Consider the following 15000-nt stretch of genomic DNA (forward strand, 5'->3'; position numbering starts at 1 on the left):
ATCATCGGCATCTGTATCACTGCTTCCTCTTCTGAGTTTTACAGTGTCTGGTATCGTAACTTTACGACGTGGGCGAGTCCTTTACGACCTCGTAACTCACCTGAGTCGATGAAGAGAAAAAGACTTGATTTATGTTCGTAAAGTGAAACTTTCAGTGCGTAATGCATCGTATAGTCAAGGACATAGATCTCCTCCACTTAGTTTCTGATTGTCTAGTAGCAATCGAGTTAGAATAAAGAATCGATGGATTTCGAGTCTACAGAACGTTTAGACTAATTTTGATTTGAGGAACTCTGAAGCAACAAAATGGAATAAAAAAAAATAGAATATAATAATAAAATAAGATAAAATTGAATTATAACAAATGAAATAAAATAAAATAAAATAAAAAGTGAAATGAAATAGAATAAAAACGAATAAAATAAAATAAAAGTAAGAAGTGGAAAATTGCAGCATTTTGAATTGCACTTAGTCCTTTTCAGGATCGATGGTGATATAAACTATAGTGATCCCAACTTCCAATGCGATTCCATCTGGTATTCGACTAGACTGAAATCCCATTTATTGACCCAATAAGACAAATATCCTTAAATCCTTTTGATGTGAAGGGAGTGTCTTCTTCACTACAGTAAAAAGACTTTGCAGAAACTAGACTAAATAATAATCGAGAAAAGCCTTGTGATTACAAAGGATTACAAAGGCGGAGCATGCCGACAGGAGACCTTTTGGTCCGTACATAGGTCGGATGTAAAAAAAAAAAAATTGACGAATAAAAACTATAATAATGTAAATAACAAATAAAATACATAAACAAACAGGTAAATAGTAAATAATAGATTAAGATATAACTAATAATAAATGAAAATCAAACAGACAAATGACGACAAAACAAAAACAAATAATATAAAATAGATTATAATCATTACAGCATCTTGCTTAGGTGTTTATCTAAATGATATTTTCAATTCTTTTTCGCTGCGGAATGGGTTTCCTTAAACAGAAAAAAATCACCTGACGGCAGCTAGAACAAATTATTAAAGGCACCGAAAAGAGCCTCCCTTGGAGTCCTGTGCTCATTGTTCTTGACATCAGTTCAATAAATTCTCGTGTTCATCTGTTCATCATCAGGACCTTATTTCTCGGTGATATATTGAACAACTATTATAATAGTTGTTCAATAGTTATCACTCTCCCCTCCTCGTATTTTCTCCTGTATGACACATATTCCAAGTAATACTGTTCTGTTGACTTCTCGTGATTTGTCACAAGACCATTATTCACTTATCCTCACTACGTGTCATAACCGTGTGACTGAGTCCTTCAAATTTCTATATGTCATCCTTTGGCATTCCATGTGACTAATGGATGATGTGATTGTGTTGTTTTCCATTTTCATATAAAACTTCATCTTAACTTATATGTATTGTCCGTTGCCGTGTATATATATATATATATATATATATATATGCATATATATATATATATATATATATATATATATATATATATATATATATATATATCTATATATATATATATATATATATATATATATATATACATATATATACATATATATATATATATATATATATATATATAAATATACATACATACACGCACACACACTATTCATTAAGAAACTCCTCTTCCTCTAGGCTCCAAATGTTCTCTGTAGTTGAGCTTCAGCTTATTGTTTTCACTGCCTGCCCTATAATTATATGCATTAGTAATGACTCCTCCAAGGCTGGTTTATTTTTTGTTTTGTTTGTTCGACACCAAGGAGACCGAGATGTCTGTCTTATTTTAAATTGTCATTGGTTTTGTCACAAATTGAAACATTACTTTCTATTAGTTATTCAAAGTTTGGGAAAATAGGGTTTAATCATTTATGGACTTTTTTTTTTTAGTATTCACCATATTATTTGTAATCTTTGGTGCACAGTCTTACTTCTAAGAATGGTTTTATTGCTAGTACACATCAAAACTTATATCTATCACACATCTTTTGGTCTTTTATTGGTTATGTGATACTGTGTTCAATAAATAATATACACTTAGGCATCAGCATCTATAATTATAATTTTATGAGTAAAAACTCTGAAATGAAGTATATACGTATTTCACATGCTTATTCTCCAACGTAACATACATAATATAAGAGAAATATGACTGTGATTTTTTTTCTTTTATGTTTTAATATTTAGAGTGATTTCCATGATGACTCCCTAGTAATGGTATCCTTGACTATGGCAACTCTCGTTTATTCTTTTTCCCCAAACTACAAATCTATTCAACATAGAGAACGTCATGAATATCACGACGAATCCTTACACTACGATGACCCACCGATCCTCTTGCTAACATAAGAGCATAAGAATGAAGGAGACTACAAGAGACCATAAGGCTTACACTAGGCAGTTCCATGTCCGTTACTATCTGTCATCCACACCCATAAAGTTGTATAACCGTTTCTTAAAACAGCCGATAGTTTCAGCGCTCACTACATGGTTATTAAGTCTAACTAACGCTATATAGAGTTTCATGATTACCTCTGCACTTCTATTCGTAACCGTCCTAGCAATGAAACCTAATGATCAGTTAGCTTTATTCCTGGCGCTAATAACATAAGAACATAAAAACATAAGAATGAAGGAGACTGCAAGAGACCATAAGGCCTACACTAGGCAGCTCCGTATCCATCACCACCTGTCATCCCCATCCATAAAGTTGTCTAATCGTTTTTTAAAACAACTGATAGTTTCAGCGCTTACTACATGGTTACTAAGTCTATTCCATTCGTCGACCACCCTATTAGTAAACCAATTCTTGCCTATTTCCTCCTTAAATCTAAATGTGCCCAGCTTAAAACCATTACTGCGAGTCCTGCCCTATTATTTCAATATGATTACCTTGTTTGCATCACCCTTGTTAAAGCCTTTGATCCACTTGAACACCTTTATTAGATCACCTCGCACTCTGCGTCTTTCCAGAGAGTGTAAGTTAAGGTGCCTAAACCTCTCTTCGTAAGACAAATTTCTGAGTTCATGTATCATCTTAGTCATTCTTCTCTGTACTGATTCTAGTGAATTGATGTCCATTCTGTAGGACGGAGACCAAAAATGTACCGCATACTCAAGGATGGGTCTAACTATCGCTAGATAGTTTCCCCGTTTTTTATCCATGCGTAAAGTCTTCTTTTCATTCCGATCTCATATATCAGCCTGTTTGTCATCCATTTGGGAGTATTACTATTCCTCTGTGTTGACTTGAGGGGAATAAATTTATTTTGTGCATTTAGAATTAAGGCTGCTAGGTTACTATACATTTCATCCATAATGCTGACCGGGCTGTTGATCTCGTGCTTGTAAGTGACCTGACCTGAGATACGCATAATATCCGCCGTGACCCGACCTCTGACCGCGGTAATGACGTCCGGACTGACCGTGTATCTTACTCCGTCACAGCCTCCTACGTCGGTCTTGTAAGTGATCAAATATCTTAAATACTGTCGGATCTCATCAAAATTTGTTCTCCTGAAGTCCGGTAACAGAACGTTATTCGCAATATATAATTCTTCCTAATTAATAATAGATATTTTTTCTTGATGATCGTTAGAGCCTAGACTATCTCCCACTTTTAGTTTACTCCTTAGGTGTTCATTATTAGTTAAAAGTAAGCCCAGAGTGTTTTCTCCCCTCGTAGGATCGGCAATTATTTGTTTTAGGAATTTGTCGTGCACCATATCTATGAAAGTTTGCGCTTCCTGATTTCCTACTAAAAATTCTCAGCTAATGATTCTATAATTAAATTCTCCTATGATCACAACGCTTTTGTACTGGGACAGCCTATGAATTTCATAAATCAGGGGATCAGTCTGCTCGATGCTGAGCTTAGGAGGTCTATATAGGACGCCAATAATTAATTTCTTATTCTTGTCTATAATCTACACCCAAATAGATTCCGTAGTATCCTCTTTCTTAATCGAATTGTTGATAATACAATTGATTGTATTTCTAACGAAAAGTGCTACTCCTCCCTTACTCCTGCCAACCCTATACTTGTGAAAAACTTATATCCTTCTATCTCGACTTCTGGAAGGATAGTCTATAAGCCATATTGATCCAGGATTCAGTAATAGCTATGATATAAAATCTCTCTACGTATGCTTTACCTTGCAGCAAGTCAATTTTATTCATTACCCTTCTGCTGTTTGTATAGTAAACTTTTAGTTTATCCTCCCTCCACCTGATTAGGTGATTAATTTCAAAGTCCCTCTCGGACTATATTCCGATACTTCCCCCGCCCGACTCCTATGAAAAAAAAAAAAAAAAAAAAAAAAAAAAATGTAGGATGCCTACTTCTCGCTCAAGGGATTCAGCAAGGAGCCGAAATCCTTTGGGTGACAAGTACACCCCGTCCCTTGTATATAGATAATTCTTGCCATGAAACCGATCCCAATGTTTTGCCAGCTTGCAATTCATTGTAATAGCTCTGGAATGCCACATGCCTCCAACTCTACGCTTCGGAAGGATTCCATATACAAAAGGAACCCCTTCCTTATTCCTAATCTTATTTAGTGCATTCCAGAACCGCTTAAGAAATTCCTCACTCCATAACCTACCCATGTCACTCCCACCAGCACTCAAGCAAACACTGGGTTTCTTACCTTCCCCGACTATACACTCTACAATCCTGTCTCTAATGTCACCTATACCGCCCCGGGGAAACACACCTGGGTCCTATGCTTCCTATCTTTGCCGCAGGAGTCCCTATTTAAATATGTCACCTGGCTATTCCCTACAACCAAAATTTTATCTGTGGACAGGGATCTAGCGACTGAACTACCCCTCTTCTCTTGCATCCTCTTCCTTTCTTCTTGTAGACCCACAAGAGGTTGAACAGAGTTTCTGCATTCAAGCTGGCCTGGTAAAGGCTTTTTACCATCTTTCCGTGTTTTGTTTGTCATCGCTTTCCACCCAGGTTCCAAACATGGTTTGTTGTCCGTGTTTTGGGCCTTCGAGCGAAGAACTCGATTCTCCTCTTTAAGGCCCTCAACATTCTTTTCTAAGGCTACAATTCTACTACGTAGAGATTGTACCTCCTCGCCGCTGATCACTGAAACGCAATCACTCACCATCTCACTGTTTGAAGCAGTTACCCCAGTTTGATCTGACTTGATTGACGTCAGATGATTTAAAATAGCATGGAGAAAAGTCATATCTGTCCATGGCCTAGACTACAAGAAGATTATATATCTAGAAGAGACCTACTGCAGTCATCTATGACCCAACAGCTCTCAGGGACTCTGTTGATGACTCCTGTCATAACAAGGCTATGTGTCTACAACTAACACAGTACAGGCACGGCAGCTCTGAGGAACTGACTCTTTTTTTGTCCCTCGTTCAGGTCATTGAGTCATTCCGTGGAACGCGACACGCCAACGGAGGAAAGCGATTCGTCGACGCTCCCGCGCAGGCGGAGAAAGACATGGGACAAGTCGAGGCAGGAATCCCTCTCTTCGGACAGATCGAGGTGAGTTCGATGTCCCGCTTGAGGCAAAGATAGAAGTAGAGGATAGAGTCAATTAGCTGGATTCTTGTCAAACATTTTCTGAGTCAAAATAATTTATATTTTATTTATTATTTTTTATTACTATGAGTACTTTCATAATTGTTTATCTAGTGTTATTTATACTTTGAAATACCCGAAAAAGAGAGAAAATGTGAGGTTAAGGTTATGAGAGATAGAAATAGAAAAATGCATACATATATGCATGCATTCAAGCATACATATATGCATATACACACACATAAATACATACAGAACAGCAATCTGAGACGCTATCACGTGAGTGTGTATGTATGACTGTGCGTGTGTGTGTTTGTGTGTTTGTGTGTGTGTGTGTGTGTGTGTGTGTGTGTGTGTGTGTGTGTGTGTGTGCGTGTGCATCCTCGTGTGTATGTATGTATGCATGTATGTATGTATTTATGTATGTATGTATGTATATATGTATGTATGTATGTGACCATATATGTGTGCGTGTGTATTACCTAGTTGTATTTTACGGGAAGAGGGACATGCTCATAGTGTATATGTGTGTATATATGTGTGCGTGTGTGTATACGTATGTGTGTATGTATGTATGTATGTATGTATGTATGTGTGTGTGCGTGCATATGTGTGTGTGTGTTTGTGTGTGGGGATGGGTGTGCGTGCGTGTGTGTGTGCGTGTGTGTGTGCGTGTGTGTGTGGGATGTATGTGTATTTGTATGTGTGTGTGAGCGTTTGTGTGTGTATGTGTGTGCTTGTGTGCGTGTGTGGGGGGTGTATGTGTATTTGTATGTGTGTGTGCGTTTGTGTGTGTATGTGTGTGCGTGTGTGTGTGAGGTGATGGGGGTGCATGCGTGTGTGTGTGCGTGTGTGGGGGTGTATGTGTATTTGTATATGTGTGTGTGCGTTTGTGTGTATGTGTGTGTGCTTGTGTGCGTGTGTTTGTAAAATTTTGCATGCACGTATACGTGTACTATAATTCCATTCGAGTAATATATATTAACCTGCCAACTTTTCTCACCCACTTGGCAGATCACCCTCGCCTTACGGTAGTCGATTTCGTGGGACGTCGACCACGCCCACTCAGCGGTTCACGCCCCATATCAAGCCGTCACTTACGCCCTCACTCACGCCCTCGCTTACCTCCACAAGAAGCAGTGACTCAAAGTCCTTGGATAAGGTAAGTAGATGTGTAGGACAGGAGCGAAGCTTTTGCGGGTCCGTGTGATGAAGAGGTGGGGGTAAGCCATGCTCGGGGGTGTCAGCCCCTGCGGTGGATAAGCTCTGCCTCGCTTTACTGCATTTGACTCACAGTGCGGCGTGGGCGGTGGGCGGGGAAGGTAGTCCTTCATGTCCAAGGTGATGAGATGATAGAGGCGGACGAGTACCTCTTTCTAATGTGGGTGTGCACTTTGTTACACCGATCCCACCATATATAGGAACTTAGGGACTTGATACTTAGAAGAATCAAGAGCTGACGTCATGCGGGCGGCATCAGTATCAGTGTATAGAAATAAGCTCATTTCATATCACAGTTCTGCTTCGTTAGTGTGTCGTAATCTTTCTTTAGAATATTTCCTTTGGTCGTGACCAGAAAGTCTTAGGTATCGAAAAATCACGTTTCCCCGAAATGAGAAGTTTTTCTTTATTACTTCATTATCACTTACTTTATTATTATTATTTCTTAATAATTATCAAATTATGAACGCGGTCTTTCATATCCTACAATGGAAACAAATACCCCTTGCTAGAAATCAGTAGGATTACCTGAGAAAGGAGAATATAAATGTTAAAGTATGTATGGACTGTTAACGAATTGAAGGGTTTTGGTGCACAAATGTTAACTTAAGGGGCATTTAGACGGTCAAACGGTTTGACAAACCTGGTTTGTCAAACTGTTCGACCGTGTAAATGGCCCTTTACACTCGGGTTCTCACGTAAATGAGACAAACATGAACAGATAATGTAAACACTGATTCAATTCTAAGTACTACAGTATCTCGTGTATCTTATGGATACGGTAGCAAGTGTTTTTGTTTACTTCACATGCATACAATATGAATGAATGTATTATGAACTAGAGCGCTTTATATTGTAAATGTAAAATATCAACCGATTAACGCTTAACCCAAGAATCTAGAAAATAGCCACTGTAATACGAATTAAGCCAATTCTGAATAGATAGTATAATTAACCAAAATGCATTAAGGGCATCATGGCGATATTTCTGATATTCGTTGATAAAAAAAAATTGGATCAGATTACTTGTTATGCATCAATTTAATTACATTTGTTGTGAGGTTGACAGAAGATACAAATATGTATTTAAACATATTGATTGACATATACATATATATATATATATATATATATACATATGTATATATATACATATATATATGTATATGTATATATATATATACATATATATACATATATATATGTATATATATATATATGTGTATATATATATATATATGCATATACACATATATACCAATATACCTATATACATATACATATGTACATATATACATATAGATATATATATATATATACATACATATATACATATATATACACATATACACATATATACATATATACATATATACATGTATACATATACTGTATACATATATGCATATATACATATATACATATATACATGTATGCATATATACATATATACATACATGAATATATACATATCTACATATATACATATATACACACAAACACACACACACACACACACACACACACACACACACACACACACACACACACACACACACACACACACATACACACACACATACACACACAAAGGATTACAAAGGATTACAAAGGCGGAGCATGCCGACAGGAGACCTTTTGATCCATATCTAGGTCGGATGAAAAAAAAAAAAAAAAAAATCATATTAATAATAAATTAAAACTATAATAATGTAAAAATAACAAATAAAATACACAAATAAATGCATAGGTATAGTTGAATAACAAACAAAAAGGTAAATAGTAAATGATTATAAATTGACATATAACTAATAATAAATGAAAATCAGACAGACAAATTATAACAAAACAAAAACAAATAATATAACATAAATTATAATCATTACAGCATCTTAGGTATTTATCTAAATGATTCTTAAAGCTTCGAACTGAACTACATTGCACTACCTGTGCAGGAAGTTTATTCCATTCATTAACTACACGGTTGGCAAAGTTGTTTCTACCTACTTCCAAATTGAATCTATTTCCGGACAGTTTGAGACCATTGTTTCTTGTCTGATTCTCATTCAATACACACATACATATATATATATATATATATATATATATATATGTATATGTATATATATACATATATATATATATATATATGCATATACACATATATATGCATATATGTATATATATATATATATATATATATATGCATATACACATATATACCAATATACCTATATACACACACATATGCACATATATAAATATATACATACATACATGTATATATATGCATATATATATACATATATACATATATGCATATATACATATATACATATATGCATATATACATATATACATATATGCATATATACATATATTCATATATAAATATATACATATGTACATACATACACATATACATATATACATATATAAATATATAAATATATACATATACGCATGCATACATGTATACATATACTGTATACATATATACATGGTATTTGATGGCGAGACAGTTGAGTGGAAATGGTAGAAGGAAAACACGAGATGGATGAGGAACTCTTTATCTTACTGACGGTTGGACTACAAGACTCTTGATCACAAAATGCAGTGAATTTATGTCAGCGATTGTACTTCTCTTATGATAAACACAGGTAGTTCTCTGTGATCGGGGATTTCTAAGACCAATGACTCTTCAATATTGAGAACAAAACAGTTCCGAGATCCAGAAGACTTGGAACACGAAAAGTAATTTACAAAAAATCTAGTAAATTTATCAAAACACTTTTTCTTTGCCAATAGCGGATTTTTTTTTTTTTTTTAATTTACAAGCACCTGGCTTCGCCAGCCACGGCCAGGCCGTGGGTGCTTGGCCTGCGGCGCTGCTCGCTTCACGCCCGGGTGACGCCCAGTTTTACCCGACAAAGTAATGCTTCATAAAACCTTCAGAAACACTGTCTTCAATTTGTCCATCAAAAAGTTCACGACTGTCAAACATTTCTTCGGAATATTGAAAATCTTTGTTGTTCCGTAGAGAATCATTGAACTTAATCTCCTTTCGATGAAATTCCCGCACAGATTCCTTAACACAAAATTTTTTGACAGCCTGGTATAAGCTTGGAAAAGTTTGGGCATGTTCATTCCGTAGTCGGCAACTCAAACTCTTATAATTTTGTAAAGCGGCTTTTGAAATTTTCGAGTACCTGTAACCCACTTCCAAAAATGTCTTTGGCGCTTCTTTTTGTCGGCTTCGGTTTCTAAAGGCATTGTTCCTGGTGATCTAATCGTAAGATTTGTTGCCCTCCTTTTTTAACGGTTAAAACTTTTATTACACACGTGTCCCTTTTTGCCGGTTCAGTGGGGGGACAAACATACACCCGGGTTCATTAAAAGACAGCCGGGAGTAATTTTTTTTTTTAGAAAAATCCAGAAAAGAATAATAACTACCTTGTGACCTGCAGCCTCGTGGTGCGCTGCAGACGAGGGGAATTGACGAGAACGACGAGGAGAAGGGAGAGGCAGAGGTGAACGACGACGACGACGACGTCGTCGCGCAAGGCTCGTCTCCCCCACCGCCGGAGGAACCCTTCCGGTCTGATTCTCCGCCAGTGCCCACCCTCAGGAGGAGGCTGGGGGGTGAAGGTCAGTGTCTCCCCCAGTGTATGATTGGGGATGTCACCAACTCTTAGAAATAACAGAATAGAATAATCAGACATGTACAGTTGAGGGAAAAAGTTTGTCGATATTGTCTTACTCTAGTACCTATGTATAGAGAATATGACAACAATTATATATATGTAAATATAAATTATATCTGCTTATATATATATATATATATATATACATACATATATATATATGTATATATATATATATATATATATATATATATGTGTGTGTGTGTGTGTGTGTGTGTGTGTGTGTGTGTGTGTGTGTGTGTGTGTGTGTGTTTTAGTACTTCTGTTAACAAAAATACCTGGTAAAATGTGAAGTCATAATAAAGAGACTAATACTACTCTTATTGACAGAAAACACCTTCAACATCCCCGAGTTTCCGACGGGAGAACTGAGCCTTCCACCAGCACCCTCCTCTCCACCCGTGCCCGCCCTTCAGAGGCGCCATTCTCTTCAGGAGGAGTGTACCACGCCCACGCTGCCCAAGATACCCATCACGCCTTCGCCACGCCCTTCTTCACGACCGTCCTCCCGCCCTTCGTCTCGTCCAAACTCGCCCCCACGTCCTGCAAGTGTCGGGTTGTCGTCTCTTGCCAAGCAACCTGGGTCTCGTCGTGCCTCTCTTACTGGTGAGTTCGAGAATCTCCGAAGAAGGGTTAGTTCCAGACTGACCTCGATGGAGAACCTTAGAGGAGATCCTGAGGTCGAGAGTGTCTTCTCCTCTGCCACACAGGCATTTAAGATAGAATGTTACTGGTGAGTTCGAGAATCTCCGAAGAAGGGGTAGTTGCAGACTGACCTCGCTGGAGAACCTTAGAGGAGATCCTGAGGTCGAGAGTGTCTTCTCCTCTGCCACACAGGCATTTAAGATAGAGTGTTACTGGTGAGTTCGAGAATCTCCGAAGAAGGGGTAGTTGCAGCCTGACCTCGATGGAGAACCTTAGAGGAGATCCCGAGGCCGAGAGTGTCTTCTCTTCTGCCACACAGGCATCTAAGATAGAGCGTTACTAGTGAGTTCGAGAATCTCCGAAGAAGGGGTAGTTGCAGCCTGACCTCGATGGAGAACCTTAGAGGAGATCCCGAGGCCGAGAGTGCCTTCTCTTCTGCCACACAGGCATTTAAGATAGAGTGTGCTTGTGGTAGGAATGTGTGTGATTGGCTTTGTTTATGTGTGCGTTGTCTGCATAAGCCATCAGGCGATCCTAACAAGTTGGAAACATACGTAGTGATGACATATGACTTCCGGTCACCCTAACGTAAACCAAGAGTATGACCCTTCCAGGAGGTGCTAAGATAAGAGGGAGGGTGGAGGGGTGTGGAGTGTATTCAGGGATGGAATGGGCGGGAATGATTTTATGCCTTATCCTTTTTGGCTACCTCCCTTGTAAGAGGGAAAAAGCCTTGGTATATGTATGTATGTATAACCCTTAAAACATACGGGGTTTCAGGATACCGCCTGGAGGTCCATTGAGCCATTCAGGGCTCTAATATCTAAAAACACAAGTTTGGTCGAAAAAAAAAAAGAGTTCACCCAGAGCAAGTATTATACTCCACTCTCGGTGTCTGACACTCAAGCTACGGTTAAATCCAATAACCATTATTTCATGATTGTTTTTAAGAGGTTCATTTACAAAAGGTCTTCGTGTAAAATCTTAAACTACATCTTTATTTGTTTAGTAAGCATTAAATGTGCTCAAACTGGGCTGTAGTTCCAGACGGAGATGAAGATGTTGACGGGAGATTCTCTCTGACGTTACTTTCGCAGGATCGTCACTTGTAGGTACATACATACATACATATATATACCAAGGCCTTTTCCCCCTTTCAAGGCAGGTAGCCAAAAAGAAAAGGGCATAAAATCATTCCTACCCATTCCATCCCTAAATACACTCCACTCCCCTCCACCCTCCCTCTTATCTTAGCACCCGTCGTTGATCTACTGCCAAACTAAGTCATCAAACTTCCAAGGGCGGAGGGTTTCAGTCAGCAGAATAAAATCAACTAGCGGCTGTCAGAAATCACATACAGGCAGGATGACAACCGGTCATGGGTTATGTACTACGTGCCATAGTGTTCAGAAAAACACTACTCAGTGAGGTCATATAAACTTGCGTCATGGCACATATGTTCAGAGGAGGTTTTCATAGTCATGTCACTTGTAAGGACATCATTTTCCTATCCGCGGGCTTTTCTTTTTTTCAAGGGAATACCCGATTTCCCGCCATGACTCCACATCTTTTCGTCCCTAGCTAGAGACATATGTACATGGAGTTCTGTTTCTCTGGTAGAGCTTTTCTCAACAACGTCGTTTTCTATGCACTGATGTTTTATTACCCTTGTAATGGGGCCATTCTATTTAAGTTTTGACTTGAATCCTCACTGTGGATATTTGAGGAGGTGAAGAGAGTTGTGTCCATTTTGCATTAGCAGTGGGTCTTCTTTTCCTCACCGTCCCAATGCACGGTGGAGCTACTTGTAAGCTGGACATTACGGTACCAAACTCAATACTCTACGACCGCCAGACATAAGCACCACGAAAAAAGCAGTCGATAAGAACCACATTAGCACAGTACCAACACAGAATAGCCCTGACCACAAATTCAAACTGTTCCACATGCATCCACCACACAGAGAACACAGAACACCTCATACTAATACCTCACCTCATACACTCATACACCCTCACACTAACACTCCTTCGACAAGAGAATATATCTTCCCTGAGTGAGTTATGGTCCCACCAGGTGGCTGTTGCCGGTTACCTGAAGGCTGTGGGTCTTCTGCAAGAGACCAGGGGCAACGGACTAATTGATTGATCGCTGGCTGACCTAGGCAGTGTGTAAGGGACAGGAATAGCTCTTCATCCACAAGAATTCAAGATAAAAGAGAAACGAATGGATGACGGATGAGTGTGGGGTGAATAGGGAGATGGATGGGTGCCTTGGCTGGGTACTTCCTTTATAGGGTGAAGAAGCCTTCTGGTATATAGGTATAAGTGTTTGTGTCAATTGACATTTGGAAATAAACTCATCTGCTGGGATTCGAACTCCCGCCTGAGCGGCTTGCGTCTTACAAGACGAGAATCGTACCATCATGTCGTTTTGAAGGGTCAGGATGGCGTGATGGTACGATTCTCGTCTTGTAAGACGCAAGCCGCTCAGACGGGAGTTCGAATCCCAGCAGATGAGTTTATTTCCATATAGGTATAAGTATTCACTTCATTATGATATTCACTTTTTTCTTAATACGACTTTACTATGGACCGAAAAGGTCTCCTGTTGACCTGCTTTGTCACTGTCGATAACCATATGGAACTGCAGGTCGATCTTAACATTAAACCAGATTTGACTGATCCAGTTGGAGCAGCTCTTAGGTCAGTCACTCTGACAGTCACACACGATCCCCCTCATCTGCATGTCATGGATATCTTGATATTCGCGAGTTCGTAATTCGCAGCTGAAGGCGCCAACCTATGCGGGTCTCGTATATTTTAGTCCCGGGTTTGAGTCCTCTACTTCTCTCTCACACTCCTACCAGTGACTGTCACCTGCCCCAGCACAGGGCATAGATGGCGGCTTCGGGGTCAGTAATGCCCCTCCTTGCGTATGCTCCTTACAATCTTAGTTCACAGAGGTCATGTTCAGGAGTAATACGCTCATCTTACAATCCCACTCCCACGAAATAGAGAGTGAGAAACTCCTGGCAGGGTTTTTAGGCCGATGTTTAGGTCACCTCCCCGTCTGGCCAGGGCTGTCAGGAATCAATGTAAATAGCACGCAGAGGTTCCCGGGAATCGAACTCACGACCACCTGCTCATGAGTTCCACGCGGTATCCACTAGGCTACCGCACGGGCCGGGGGGAATGTGATTTCGTAAATCTCTACACTGAAGGAGACGTATCGAACTGCGGAGATGAGTGACTTGACGGTGGGATTTCAAGGTTTTTTGACGGAGATTAGGCGATTGCTCTGGTCCTTGAGAGGGTTGTTGACACTGCCCAGTCTCAGAGCACATGATCATTACACTATTGGAGACGTAATTTAACTGCATGAAATTGCGTGGCAAAAGCCAGACAAAAGTTTGTAAAAAAAAAAAAAAATTGTATTTACCTAGTTGTATTATACGGGAAGGGAGCTATGCTCGTAGTGACCCGTCTTTGTATCTTTCAGCATCAAGTTTATTCTTAAAATCGTGAATAGTATTTGCACACGCTGTTTTTTTTATCTAAGTTATTCCATATATTCAGCATTCTGTGTGGGAAGCTATTCTTTTTCTTATCTCTTCTATGGTTGTCCTTTCTGGGTTTCTTTTCATGACCTCTTGTTTTTCCATTGTCATTTTTTAGTAAATGTGTTAACATGTATGTGCTCATGTGCTTTCATGTGCGTGAACGAAAGAGGGAGGAAGGGGAGAGGCAGGAAAAGGGAGGATGAGGAGAGGAGGGAGAGTGTACGCGTCCACTTTTTGCCTACTCGTGTTTTCTCTCATGTCATCGACCACCGCCCTTCCAGGAAACCCCCGGCAGGA

At 39.0% G+C, this 15000-nt stretch overlaps 1 protein-coding gene across 5 annotated transcripts in view; it reads left to right on the top strand.

Moving 5' to 3' along the window:
* Window positions 1-15000, top strand: part of LOC143027036 (uncharacterized) — a 106338-nt gene that overhangs the window by 74106 nt on the left and 17232 nt on the right. For all 5 annotated transcript variants that reach the window (XM_076187889.1, XM_076187885.1, XM_076187890.1 and 2 more), the window contains 5 exons: window positions 5410-5535; window positions 6586-6733; window positions 10260-10440; window positions 10827-11102; window positions 14985-15000. The exon at window positions 14985-15000 is cut by the window's right edge and continues 275 nt beyond it. In XM_076187889.1, coding sequence (XP_076044004.1) covers window positions 5410-5535; window positions 6586-6733; window positions 10260-10440; window positions 10827-11102; window positions 14985-15000 — 747 coding nt within the window. The remainder of the gene's footprint in view (window positions 1-5409; window positions 5536-6585; window positions 6734-10259; window positions 10441-10826; window positions 11103-14984) is intronic.

This window comes from Oratosquilla oratoria, chromosome 7 (assembly GCF_046742065.1).
Source record: "Oratosquilla oratoria isolate Oo_2021 chromosome 7, ASM4674206v1, whole genome shotgun sequence".
In the NCBI taxonomy this organism is placed as follows: Eukaryota; Metazoa; Arthropoda; class Malacostraca; order Stomatopoda; family Squillidae; genus Oratosquilla; species Oratosquilla oratoria.